This window comes from Dama dama, chromosome 5, assembly GCF_033118175.1.
Source record: "Dama dama isolate Ldn47 chromosome 5, ASM3311817v1, whole genome shotgun sequence".
Taxonomy (NCBI): Eukaryota; Metazoa; Chordata; class Mammalia; order Artiodactyla; family Cervidae; genus Dama; species Dama dama.
Window position 1 is genome coordinate 57,157,973 of NC_083685.1, and position 14,338 is coordinate 57,172,310.

The following is a 14,338-nucleotide window of genomic DNA, read 5'->3' on the forward strand; positions in this document are numbered from 1 at the left end:
ACTTCCTCTTTTGCAGTTTATTCACATTCTTATATCATTCCCTAGAACTGCACTTAATTCAGTTAGGAGAAAAGTAGAAACTTGGGCTTCAAAGTATTTAAGTATACTGGCTACATTTTCAAATAAAACTTTCAAACAATGCTTTATCTAACTTAAAAATTCATTTAACCTATAAATTATTCACAGATATTCTATACATTCCCATTTCATTTAATGACTGCTGAGAAAGAATAGGACTAGCTCTCAAACCAGTTGGGGCTAGGTTCAAACCTAAATTCTACCACTCACTAGTCACATGACCCTAGCTTTATTATATATGTAATGTAAGGAAAAGAACAGTACTTACCCCAAAGATTATAAATCCCACGTGGTGTTTAACTGCACATACTATTTTCTGACTGGATTAAAAGCCATGGAAACTCTTAACTTCAGAATTTCACTTAAATTCCTCCTAAGATTTATATGCTATATTATATATTACTGCTTAAAACCCTAGAGCCAAAGAATCACAAGCAGAATCGAGAGACAAAATTTAATATATGCACACGGTTTTATATATAATGCAGCATCACACCATGTAGGGCATTTACTCTTATTTTATACATTCAGATATGTTTGAAACACTTCTTAAGGCTACAAAACAGAACATAGAAAAATAAACAGGAATATATTCAACACTTACAAAAAGTGATATGATAAAGAATATAAAGTACTATTTTCCTTTCAACACTTCAAAAGATGTATATATACTTTTTTTTTTACAAGTAACATCACAAATAATCACATCTTCACATGCTTTAAGTATTATTTGTACTCAGTGTAAGGCTATTATCATTTTTCATACATAAATTTTTTTCTAGCTCTGTAACAATGCAATTTTTTATCCATTCAAGTAAATTCAACCCCAAAGTTGCTGTTTCCCAGCATTAAGACATGCACCCACCCCTCTTGTAGGATTTTCTAAAATTTGTATTTCAGGGGAGAAAAAAACCTAAATTAGTGGGAATTCCCAGTTAGTGGGAGAGTAAGTGGCTTACACTAACAGCAAAACCTTAGTTCTTTGAAACTGACATACTGGAACTGAGCCATTATTAAGATCTGAAACAACACAATAGCATTTAGACATTAAATAGGAAGCAAAATACAGTAAACAGAAATAGTGTAGCCAAATATGCATTCTTTTCAGCTACACTAAAATGGACCTTGCTTAGTACCCATAAGTGAAAGACTAAGGTAAAATAAATGAGGCATAAATAAATATTGCTAGTTCTAGGATGGCTGAATGTTTTCTAAACCAGAAATGGTTAGAAAGGAACTTTATTGCACCAAGTCAATCATAAGCAAGTTTGCAGTTCACAGGCATTATTCAACCTTGAGTCACAAAGGAAACGCACTGCAAGAATATAGAGTTGGCAGCAAATATGATGACATATCAGTAGGGAAAACCTACTCCGGCCAGGCCCCAGCAGGGTCTGAGCTTAGGTCAGCCGTGAAAACGCACACACAGGTTAACAGGGAACAACAGGATGGGAACTACCCAGATGCCAGCATCCTGCCACCAAGGGGTATGTGGAACAAGAACTGAAGATCTATCTGAGAGGAGATGAAGAGGAGAAACACACACAATACTAAAAGGAAAGGGGCTGGAATCAAGTTTAGCAAAAGCCAACAAAAATGAGAAGTGAGCTTTGGTCATGCTAAACATTTGTTCTTCAAAATGTGTATGATCGTTAAGAGAGTAAGTTCCATAATTTCCAACTTGAAGTACAAATGATTCTCACTTCTAAGCTTTTGCTTTTCTCTGAAACATTTTTATCTTATGTCAACATACGATATAACTCAGTTAAAATGGAGGAGGACAAAGCTTGCTTGGCCCTAGTTTGACCTCAGCATAAGGCAAAACCCCTGGACTGATACACCAAAATCAAACCCAAAGGAAAAACAGACCTTCCTGCAAAGACTGAGAATTTTAAAACCTAATAATCAAAAGTCAGAGTTCTTTCTTCTTATTCCAGAGGTCACTGACTTAAGTAGCAACTGCTCGAGTTCTCCCTCAGCACTGTTTCCACCACATCCTGGAGGTAAGTATGGCAAACAGGAAGCAACTCGGCATTTCCTTCAGGAACTACAGAGTATTCCGTTACTCAACTGAGGTAAGACAGAATGACAGTGAAGAAACCAAACAGTATTCTTTCCTATCCAATTTTAAAACATTTCCAGAAGAAACTGAGATCAAATCCCAGTCAAGAAAACAAAGGACACAGGAACAGAATGTTTTTTTTGTTTTTTTTTTTTTTGGGGGGACTCCTGAGATCAAACCTACACTGCTGAACTTTTAAATCTCGTCACTATAGCTAATGTAATTTTCATTAAAATGATCAGGTAAGCTAATCTTACATGTAAAAGCATGAGCTGAAAGTGGAGGACCCTCTCATCTTCTCATTCCATAACAAATGTTGATGGTGACCAAGAAAAAAAATTCTTAAGCAGTACCTTCCAGAGTTTTCTGGCTTAGAAGGTGACAAGAGAAATTCCTTTCAACAGGTTCTCTCAAGAATCTTTTTCTTTTCCACACAACAATCCCAGTCTACAAATTTCTACCAAGCACCATCACAATAAAATGTTATCTTTCAAAGTGCTCTCTAAAATCCTATGTTACAAAATATCTACACACGAATCACTACTCAAATCAGCAGTTACACAGACATCAGGTAATTAAAACAAAGAGGTAAATAACCATTATTACAGTACAGCGGAGATTCACTGAGCCGAGCTGGCATCCAAACATTCCCGTAGGTTAGCAGAGAACCCAGAAAACTCATCTGCTTCAGCTTGTCAAATTCAAGTGAATTCTATCTGCTTTTAAAGTAATTTGCTTTTAAAAAAAAAAAATTACTTTTGGCTAGGTGTACTACACATGGCATGCAAAGAGAAATTAACTACATTATTTGCATAGCACTCAAACTTCCTGATCAAAGGAGAACATAAAAAAGGGTAGAATTTCACATTGATATGTACAAATAAGAAATACAAGCTACAGCAATTTTTTTACACAGTAACATAGATGAATGAATACTGTGTTAATTCAGAGACTCGAATCTCCCAATGGGAGCAGAGTGCACCATGCAGAGGGAACTTCTAAATGAATACTGCAGAGACAGGAAGGAAGTGGGATCAAGGACGTATTACCAAGGGGCAACAAGCTACACGATGCAAAAGCAAATCCACAGTCTAGCAGCATCCTCTAGAAAAAGAACTCAAAGTCACAATCATCCTTTTTTGTACAATAGTTCCAGCCGAGACAAATTGAACATGCAAGTGTCAAGTGGTACGCATAAACTGATGGTGCAAAAGAGAAAAACGAAACACAGTAACTCTATAGAAACCTGTCAGGCTAAAAATTTTTTTAACATTTCTTCTCACAAAATATTTAAATCTGTCAGTGCATTAGTGTTAAAGTGGCATTAAAAAACTTCTGCAGTTTTAACAGATGCAGATTATTTTCAAAATGCATAGCATCTACATTTCTTTCGAGTAGGCACCATGATATTTACACCAGTGCTAAGAATTCTTGGTGGGAACAGCCATTTCATTAGATTTCCTATGATTTCTTAAACATCTATTCTTGTATGCAATCTCAAGTTCAACAAATACTCACCAAAATTCAAAAATATACCCTATGAATATTAAAAGAACTATATACAACATTTCTAAGACACAGGTTAATAGGCTGCCTTATGTGTAATATTAAAGAGAAGACATCATTCAAGTTTGACAGATATTGAGATGAAAGGCCTTTGGGTTGGAAGCGTTTCAAAAGACAACAGTGTTTTAGGCTAAGACCTGTTTGAGCCCAGTTTATGACTAAGGCATTGCATAATAAAATATACGTTTCTATTTGGTGCGATGTTATGTTTTGGAATCTATAGTGTGTCGAATGGCATGTTTTGTCACTTTAGTAAACACTACAAAGCACACGTTTCCAACATCTGAAATTAAACTTATATAAGGAAAAACAAAAATCAAACACTAAATCTATAATGGTTCATATTAAGCTGTTTATAAAAAATACTTTAACAAACATTTCTTACTTTTTATAGGGGCAGTTACCTGATAAATAGACAGGTTTTGAACACAGAAAAATGGCAACACCAGGAATTCACCTGCCCCCTGAACACATATCCAAAATCTCCTGTCCAGAATGAGAGTGAAGGTAAGGGGGGAGGGGAGGAGAGCGTTCCAATTTGGGTTTTTATTGTTTTTTTTGTTTTTTTAAAGCCTTCAGACATTCCACCTAAGCAAGGGCTTCCACTCTAAAGTACGGCAGCGACACATCAGGTGTGCTGTCCCCGATGGCCGTCCCCCATCCCCGACCTCCTCCTGTCCCCCCGGTAGGGCCGGCCGCGGACGTTCCGGTGGTACTGGTAGCCCTCGTCACGGCTCCTGCTCGGCTGCCCCTTCCAGGACTCCTCGCCTCGGGCGTGCGGGTACCCTCCGCGGCCCGAATAGCCCCAGTCGTTCTTGTACTTCCTCCCCCCGAAAGTCTGGTTATAGAACTGCTTGGATCGCCCGCTCCTCAGAATGTGCGACACCTCGTTTTCGTCCTCTGAGCTCTCTTCTTTTGGTCTCTGCACCCTGTTATCCACAGAGTTGGCCCCGCTGACCGCATCAGCAGCAGTCTTCGGCTCTTTCCCTTTCTCTGGTTTTTCTTTCAGACTTGGAATGGTCCTTTTGGGCTCCAGGCCCGCGGGCGCAGCTTCCCTCTCTCTGTTTAGAAGCTGAGCGGGGCCGCGCCCCTCGCCCTCAGCGACAGGAGGCCCGGGAGCCGAGCCCGGCTCCGCCTTCGGTGTCTGCGAGGAGCGCTCGGCGCGGCCGGCAGGCTTGCTGGCGCCGGCTTCAGCGGGAGCATGGGGGTCCTCGCGCCCAGCCTCGGGAAACTCCTCTGCTGCTGGCACGGAAGCACACTCTTTAGAGAGATCGAGGTTTTCCAGGGGCAGATCCAATTCTCCTTTCTCATCAGAGGGCAGAACGATATTCTGCCTCATGACTGGATTCTCGATGAATCCCTGAAAAGGGTAGCCATACCAAACGTGAGGAAAGAAAGGCGGTGCGATGGGGACCGGGCCCAAGAATGGGTTCGGGCCAAAGGACGGCTGCGGGAACATGTTCTTGCCACTCAGCGACTCCTCATAGTCGGCGTGAAGGAGCTGCCCTGCGTTCTCCGATTGTAGGTCCGCCTGGTAGGACAACTGTCCGTGACTGTCAGACACCTGAGACGGAGGGATGACCAGGGGTGAGGAAAACGCGGGCGGGCCCATCTCTGCCTGTGGCATCTGGCCGTTCACGCTGCCCTCGGGCTCCATGGGGAAGTGTGCATCTGGACACGTACAATCACTCTCGTTCTGAGCAGAAGGAGCTTCTTGGAACCATGGGTTCTGAGGATACATAGGGACAGGGACCTTTGGGTACATCCTGCAGGCTGCCAGGTAGGCCTGATGCAAAGGGTACAGGTAAGAGTGTGGGGCCCACATAGGACAACTATATGCCTAGAAGAGACAAAAAAACACAAAAAACAGTAAGATAAACTACATTGGGGGGGTTGAGGGGGAAGAAATTTGAGCGGGCTCAAGCGAAGTTTCTTGCGTCTGAAAAGACCATAAACTGCAGTCCAAAGACAAGACCCCTCTAACACACAACATGCAGAGGAATCACAAAATTAAGTCACTGCCAAGACTCCATTCCTTGTTCCTAGCCTGAAACCAACTCACAGCCCTGACACAGAGGCTTGACAGTTGACAGTAATGAGCCTCCCTACAGACCACTGTGATCAATATTCCATCCTGTAGACCTAACTGCACAGAAGGAATCTGGGGTGACAGAGATCTCAAAAACCAGCAGCAGCAATCAAGCCTCTAACTTCCAACATCTCAATCACTGGCTGTTTGGAATGACCTCTGCTCATGTTCTGGCTCTACCACTAACTCAGTATACGACCCCGTTAGCCCACTAGCTACCTAGACTAGTTTAATGACAGGTTCTGTCATTAAAAATGCTGGCACAGAAGTAGGTGATCCCCAATATTTGGACTCCATGGTTACAGAAGCCCCCAGAGCAATCCAATTGCAAGGATTAAATTTAGACCTCTAGTCAGGTAAGGCTAAATAATGAAATGAAATACTCCAAACTGTTGCCCCGCAAAAGGTTCAGCCTAAACAACAAAACAAAGAAAAATTTACCAGATTACTGGCTAATTAATCAGCTGTACAACCAACATTAACTAGAGAAATATAAACTAGGCAATGAATTAGTAGATGGAGAAATTCAATCAAGCCTGTTTTTATGAACTGGTCTGTAGGCCATGGTAACACTTGGTGTTTTAACAGTCCAGAACCCACAGAAACGAATCTGCACAGGAGACAACGCAACACTGACAAGAACAGAGCTCTCCAGCTCTTTCTAAGACAAGCCATCTCCAGGCTGACCACCTCCCGCAGGAACCTCTGCTCTGCCAGGGAGCCCTGCCTTCCAAGGCTGGCCTCCTCTCAGCCTTTCAACAACGGAGGCAGGGAGAAGATCACCGCCCCGTTCCATGACCGGCAACAGGCAGTTTCCGACACACTCCGGAACTCGCCCAGGGCCCACAGTATAGACCTTTCACCCGACTCAAGGAGCACTTTACCAGGCTGTTCCCCCAAATAAACTCACAGGGTTAAATCACTGTCAATTAACAGGAAAAGCAGGCAAATGGTGGAGCCTCAATCACCACCAAAAACAAACTGTAAGGCACTGAAAATGCTAGTTCTTAAAATAAGATTAGCCTTAAGTTACTGACCAATAGGTTAGAATTAGTAATTTAAAACAGTATTAAAAAAAAAAAAAAAAAACAGCATTAACTTAAAATAACTTTAAAATGATAAAATGTAAATACCTTTACACCAAGATTGAAGAAGAATCGAAGAATGTTCTTATCTGAAAATAAGTAACATCAACACTAAAATTATACATTCACAAAAAGCTTTTTCTCATTATCCTCAAATGATACATAGTTCTAAGGACAATTTGGCCTACTTGAACTGTTTTCTCTAGCCTGTAATACAAAACATGGATTAAAAATTATAACATAACCAAAACCAGGTTCCATTACTGTAGGGTGATTCCGGGTTCAACACACTTTTTCTACTCTAACATCCAACTCCCAAAATGGCTTAAACTGAGATTTTTATGACTAAAAGCAAATCTGTACAAAGAAAACCCACGTGTTCACTGCATTTTTTTTTTCAACTTCTCTGTGGGGTTTAAAACATTATAAAATGAAAAATTGGGGGGATAAGAGTAAAAATCAACATAAAACTCAGTAATGAGATTAGCAGGACAATACTAGCTCAGGTATTCATTTAACATTAGCCAGTTACCCACAGACTCAAACATCAAACCGCTAATAAAATTATCTACAAATATCCAGGTAAAGAGCAGTCACTGCATTACTCTTTCAGTTTTACAGATAGGAAAGTTCACAAACATAAACTAAAATCTCTTCAGGACAAATTTAAAAGGAGCTCCTTTAAAATATGTATACATATATGTATATACGTGACAGCTATCACGTGTTATACTCATTTCTTTATAATCTTTTCACAGATATGAAAAGAGTAGTTCCAAACACCAAACCACTGGTATGAAAAACTCAGCAATGTTTAGTTGTCTAGTTAGTAACACTAGCAAAGCTTAATTCAAAATGGATTCAGGCTTTTTGCAGACATGACGGGGGATGCTACAGCTACTAAATGTATAAAAACATATCCCATCATAGAGAAGCTGAAACAAGAGTGAGAGACGGACAGACAGCCGCACCTCTGCTGTCCTCCCCAAGCAAGTCCTCCAACTTACTCGGCAACCTGACCTCTGCCCTCTACTTACAATTCTCACTCAACTCCCAGCAGGACCTGATAAAATTAACCTGAACTTGGAGGAGGAGCTCACCTTTAGGCAGGTCCTCCCCCGTGTGACACAGTGAGTAAGGTGGTGCAATGGCTCGATCTCCCTTTTCGTTACAAGGAAACCCAGGATACAGTGGGTCCTGGTAAAGGCTCAATGTCTGAGGCAAAGGCATCAAGGGCTGGTTCACGGCCTGTATTGACACAGGAACTGGAGAGGGTGTCAAATGAGCTTGGGACACAGCAGAATCAGGTCCGGTAGTCAGAGTCTGTGTCACTGACAAGACAGGAATTTGGGCAGGGACACCTACAAAAGAAAGGGAAAGGAATCAGAAGCTCTGAAGAGGTAAAGATAATTCTCCTCCACAAATAAAAGGTAACATTAGGCTAAACAGTAAGGAATGCTATACATTACACAGCTGGGAAAACAGCGTGCGCTTAAGCAATCTAAAGTACTTATGTCAACCACGCACCCTCCTGGCCATGCAGGAGGAAACGAGGCCAAAAAACAGGCTCTGAGCCAGTGACAGCTCTTACAGACGCACATAAGACACAGAGCCCGTGTCTCATGGGGCCGTAAAGAGCTGAGGGGGTTGCAGGGGACTGAAAACTGCACTGCCAGAGCCAGGCAACCAGAGCTCACACATCTTGCTCCCGAGACTGTGAGGGCGGATCTCAAATGAGCACCACGTGAACCTGGCCCTCCACCACAGGAAGCAGAGCAGTACAGAGGATCACAGAAGCTCTGAGGCTCCATGCACCTGACCCCGCTCTGAGGTCAAGCTCATACTCAAGAATGTCAAGACTTGGAGGACTTCTGCTGGTTGGTTCAATGAACTTTAAAAAATTTTATCTCACCTGTTGGTCCAAACGTTGTAGGTTCGCTCGGCCAGGCGGGCACAGTGGCTGGTAAGGAAGGCACCGCGGGAGTTAGATGTACCTCTGGAGAAACTAGAAGGGGAGCTGGATTTGACAGAGACACATGTTCTGCTGGCTTCTTCAAGAAGAAGGGGTGCAAAAAAGACAAGAGTTCATTGTGCTTAACACTAATTCAACCACCGAATGCATAATGAGTTACCTGCCTCTTACACAACTGCAGTTTCTACATAAATGGTCTGTCTTCTGGTCTTCGAAATGAAAGAAGAAACACAGGAGCTAAAAATCCCATACTAACAAATTCGATCCAGTGATTGCCCACCAAAAGTCACAGAAGTCACCAGTGGGGTTAGAAACAAACTATAAAGCAATTTGAACCATATGCTTTAAGGCAAAGAACCAAAGTCACTGAAATCACCCTGAAATTCACAAGTCTAGAACAGCTCCTCACACAAAGAGCTAACATAAAATCATACACTTTCTACCTGACATGAAGGATGTTAACTAAAAGACAAATGATAAGAACTTTCTCTACTCCTGTATTAGACCAAGAAGCAAAACAATCTGCTAGAACTCAGGTTCTTTCATCATTACATCTGGAAGCTGGCAATACTGCCCTTTAGACATACATCCTTTCTAATCTCTTCAATCATTACATTCCTTCTCTTCTATGAAACAACTGGTAAGCATGCAGAGTTGTTCTGAAAGAAAACAAATTTCCCTTCAAAAATCTTATTTTCAAGTCAACTCATCACGAAGGCAACATAAAGTACCAGATAAAAACTTATTCAACTTCAATTCAGAAGAATGGTTTCTATGTCCAGAAAACATTCCATTGAGACCATTCCAGATTAACCAAGAACAAAATTAGAGACAAATTGTAATTGCATTCCAAATTATGATCTATTAATAAATTCTCCCATTTCCTATTATTTTCTGTTTTTAAGTAGCATTCAATGTCAAATGCGACAATGTACTTACTTGCTCTGGAGGAGGTGGGCACTCTAATTTCTTTGATTTTGATGGTGATGAAATTCTTGCACACTTATCATTGCTAATATTCTTTGGAAGCAAAAAGAAAAGGGGGGGGGTCATTTTCTATTTCAAAGATCCACATTCTGGGATAACTGTGCTACTTTTATAGCTCACCTATCTGTATCTGACTGAATCCTCTAACAACTGAGTATTTTTTTCAATTATATCTGGTCTTCAACAGGTAGGTAATTTTGCCTGCATGTCTTAATCACATCAAACTATAGGGCAGTTTTTACTAGGGGCATGGTTCCAAAACAGCATTTTTCCCGTAAAAATCTCAATCTGTAACACTATGGAGTAATGGAAAGTAAAGGTCATCATAGCAGTTGAAGTACTGCACCCTAGAAGAAATGGTTATAATTTGTGAATGCATCAATTTTCCTCAAGCATTGTAACTTTCTCCCAATTTTCTTCTGCTTTTCTATTTCCATAACACTTTGTTACAGCTTCCCTGATGGCTCAGTAGTAGAGAATCTGCTTGTTGATATGGGTTCGACCCCTGGGTTTGGAAGATCCCCCAGAGAAGGAAACGGCAACCCACTCCAGTATTCTTGCCTGGAAAATCCCATGGACAGAGGAGCCTGGCAGGCTACAGTCCGTGGGGTCACAAAAGAGCTAGACACAACTTAGTGACTAAACACCACTTGTTATAAAATGCTGAAGTCATCTCCATCTTTTTCTGCACTACCACAGTGTTAAGGAAAAAGAAAAAGACGTGATTAGTATTCAAAACATTTACCTCCAATGTGCCTGGCTCAGGTTTTTTATCCAAGGGAATATGTCCATGGACAGAGTCTATAACAGATCAAGATAAAAAAGCCAGCATCAGCCACTAGTCAGGTGTGAAGACAGAACAACAAAACATGAAGACAGAAAGCTGGAAGTACCATGTTAACCCTGCTCAGTCAGTGAGTAAGAGTTTTCACAATTACACACTATGCTTTATTTAGCTTGAGTCAAGGCTTCTCTGCAACAGTGAGATGTGACAGTACATTGCTCAATCATTAAAAAGTAAGAGTTCTTCTCCCCATGGCTGACTTTAGGCCAGAAACAGATCTCTAGCATCTGCTTTCAAATGATGAAATAACATACCTTTATCTTTCCGTTCTTCAGTGTCCATTCTCCGCCTGCTTCCTTTTCGATCGCTTCCATGGGATGATTTTCTCTGGATGCCTGGGTTGCTACTCTGAGAAGCTGACTGGCTGACTGATGAACTCTTAAACAAAACCCAACACTTGGTGTTAAAAAATTTACTCACAAGTATATGAACAGAAGTCTTTTAATTAATCTTACTGTTCACACATCTGACTAAAAATCTCAAAATTCATCACTTTGTATCTGTAAACTTCCCAGCCTACAAAAAAAAAAATACAACCTAGAGTTCATATTAAATATCTACAGTAACTGGCTTATTAATAAGCCAAAGGATGAGGCAATCAGACACTTAGCCTAGTAGTTAAGACTTCTTCATATGCCAACATTTCAAGAAGCCACTGTGACCGAACCTCTACTATGCAACTTACATTTCCATTCTTTGCACAGAGAATAGCACCCTTCATGCCAACCTTCAAAAGCAGCCTCTGCAGAGCCACAGTCCTCTGGGGAAGTGGGAAGGCAGCCCCAAGGGCAAGGGGCAGATACAGTCACTAGGACTCTTCCCACTAAAATACCACTGACTGTCAGCAAAGCCCCCCCCCCCCCCCCCCCCAAGTTCTGCATGAGCTCCAGCTTCTAACTGGTGAAGCACAGGGACTGGAGTAAGTCTGGCTTTTCAGCTAAATGACCACTGAAGGCCTCTGCTCTCCTATGATCTGTGAGGAAACGCTGCACACAGCTGAGAAGAGATCTCAGCCCTCAGTGGCAGGCCTTTTCTAGAAGACAAACCTGAGTCACTATCAAGTCCAAGGCAGGCTCAAAAGCCTGTTTAAACACAATGAGTATGAAGACCTCATTTTAACAATCAAAACATTTCACCGTCTATTTCCACAGTATAGTAGTAGTTTCTCACCATTCAATAACTGAAAAAAAGACAAAAAACTGTGAGTAGAAGCTTAAAAGATCAGTAGTTTTTTTACTATCTAAATATTATGGAAAAATAACGTATCACAGAGATAAACTACACTCAGAATAGAGACTATGCCTAATTCACGTATGAATTTGGGCATGTCTTCCAACAATTCCTGAACTCCAATCCCTGGGCCAGCCTGAACTATACTACTCCAGGTGAGCTGGTCTCAGCTCAGCCTCTCCACCTCTTAAGAATTCCACAGAGGCCAGAAAACAATGTGTGGAGCTTTAATGTTTCATATTGATATACATACACATATACACATACATATGTATTATAAGGTAGCTTCTATAACATTGCATCCTGCCTATTTACTCCACTGTTAGGAAAGTGTTCCGACCACCGCTCACGCCTCACAGGTGCTCACAGCTGCGTCACAAGCCATTTAGTGCCACTCACCGCTGTCAGACCGCAGGCTCAGGGAGCCAGTGACCGCACTCGGGCGGCGACCCTGCCCCTGTGTGCCAACGACCCTCCTCACACAGCATTTACTGCTTCCCCGTCTGCCTCCCTCAAAAGAATTAAGACACTCAAAGGCAGAGAGTGTTTGTCTCGTCCCATCAAGGCGCACCCGTCACTGCTCAGCATCGGACACAGGGCAAGGGCAAAGCCCAGCCTGCACCCACCGCCGTCTCCAGCAGTGACTGCTCTGAACCACAGCTCTCACTTCTATGTACCAGGTTTCTCTTAATAGGTCCTGGGTATGTTTGACAAGGAACACTGAAAAGAATGTCCCAATTTCACAGAAGTATCTTTTAACTAAATTGTACACCTCCACTGCTTAGGGTAAGTCACTGGCTCTGGCTAGCAAAAAGAAGCTTCAGTTCAAAACAAAATACTCAACTTGAAGTTAGATAAACAATCAGCTTGCCTCAACTCTGCCACCAACTAGAAATATCTTTAGACCTCATTTGCCTCATGAACATGAAAAGGAGGGGCAGCTGCGTCATCCCCAAGGTAACCTTCAGTGTAAAAATGATTCGTCTGCCACTAGAATCTATGGTTGAGTACAAAAACCATATAAAGGGGAGACTTCTGAAGGGTAACTTTTCCAATTCCTTTTTATATACATACAGAAAGGGCTGGGAAAGCCTGTTCATCTCTGTTCTGAATCTCATAGAGTAAACGAGACTCTTCTATAGCTTGCTTCTCTCTGCGCTCTTCTGGAGAGAGGCCGAAATAGTTAGGTTCTCGAGTCGTGGCATCAAAATCCTCAGCTCTCTCACGATCAGGTTTTCTGTCAAATAAGACATTCTTGGATGAAAAAAAGACAATGTACTGCGTACCTAAAATAATCTAAAATAACACTTTCAGCAATACAAGTATTTGCTATCTTAGCTACACTGTGACATTATAGAACTTTTAGCTGCCCAATTAACAAACGTTTAGCAAGAGGAAGCACCTGAATTATTGGGATTTCAGAGTCAAGACGACAAATTTACAATACAGGAAAAGAAAAATATAACTCACTTCCAAATGATACACATTATCACAGATTTTTCTTCTCATTGGAGCATAAATATAAGCATTCTATCTTTTCTTTATGCCATATTCCAATATTTTCATAAGACTTCTCTTTCAAAGGAAAGGGAAAGTTACTAGTTTAGGCCTCAAAAGCATTCTCATTGTCTATTTTAAGTAAAGGACAATGTTAGAAGAAACACCAGGACTACTTTCCTGCTTTTTAACAACACTATCAAGGGAACATGAAAGCTGGGGGGGCGGGGGGGGGGGGGAAATGCACGAGGTGAGATACTAACTGTACTGCTGTCATCTCAATATAATTTTGGTCAAAGGAGGAGACAACAAAATTCATGAATAGAGTCAAGTAGCCCATAACACAACCCTAACATTTTATGTAACTATTACAGGCAATATGAGTACTATTTCTTCCATGCCTAACAGTTTTACAACAGTGGGAAATGAAAATCCAAAGCCTGCAAGAAAAATATGTGAAGAGACACCATCTCCCTAAAAAGAGCGGGAAGGACACAACTGATATCATCTGATTCTTTTCCCTCTGAAAGAAAGAATGGCCGTTTCATGTCCTCAGTCCCACTTAAAACCACATCCTAACTCCAACGGGGTGGATGTCAACCCCGGAGTCTCATGGGAAAAAAGACCCTCCATCTTAGACCGGTCCTTCTCAAACCCCTGTGGTGAAAGACTCCGAAGATAGCTCAGCAGCAGCCACGAGTCTCTGCACAATCAACACTTGCTAACCACTCATCACCTGAAGGCGCCAGCCTACCCCGCCCACCAGCCACAGAGCACCAAACCCTTCCTGTCTGGGCTGAGCTGGAGGGGAGCGTCCAGCCCAGCAGGTCGGTCGCTCTCCGCATCTGCGAACTAAAGGACACCGGGCAATCCCGCTGGTTCTTGTTATTCTCCGTTATTTTCTCAGAAGGAAGAGACAATGTCCATG

General features: G+C 41.8%; 1 protein-coding gene across 1 annotated transcript in view; it reads right to left on the reverse strand.

The window, feature by feature from the left end:
• Positions 1-518: 518 nt before the first annotated feature.
• Positions 519-14,338, reverse strand: part of OTUD4 (OTU deubiquitinase 4) — a 41,549-nt gene continuing 27,729 nt past the window's right edge. The window contains exons 14-21 of the mRNA XM_061142425.1: positions 12,988-13,150; positions 10,938-11,061; positions 10,585-10,640; positions 9,792-9,872; positions 8,793-8,931; positions 7,981-8,241; positions 6,929-6,969; positions 519-5,546 (exon numbers count right to left, since the gene is read on the reverse strand). Coding sequence (XP_060998408.1) covers positions 4,335-5,546; positions 6,929-6,969; positions 7,981-8,241; positions 8,793-8,931; positions 9,792-9,872; positions 10,585-10,640; positions 10,938-11,061; positions 12,988-13,150 — 2,077 coding nt within the window. The 3' untranslated portion in view covers positions 519-4,334. The remainder of the gene's footprint in view (positions 5,547-6,928; positions 6,970-7,980; positions 8,242-8,792; positions 8,932-9,791; positions 9,873-10,584; positions 10,641-10,937; positions 11,062-12,987; positions 13,151-14,338) is intronic.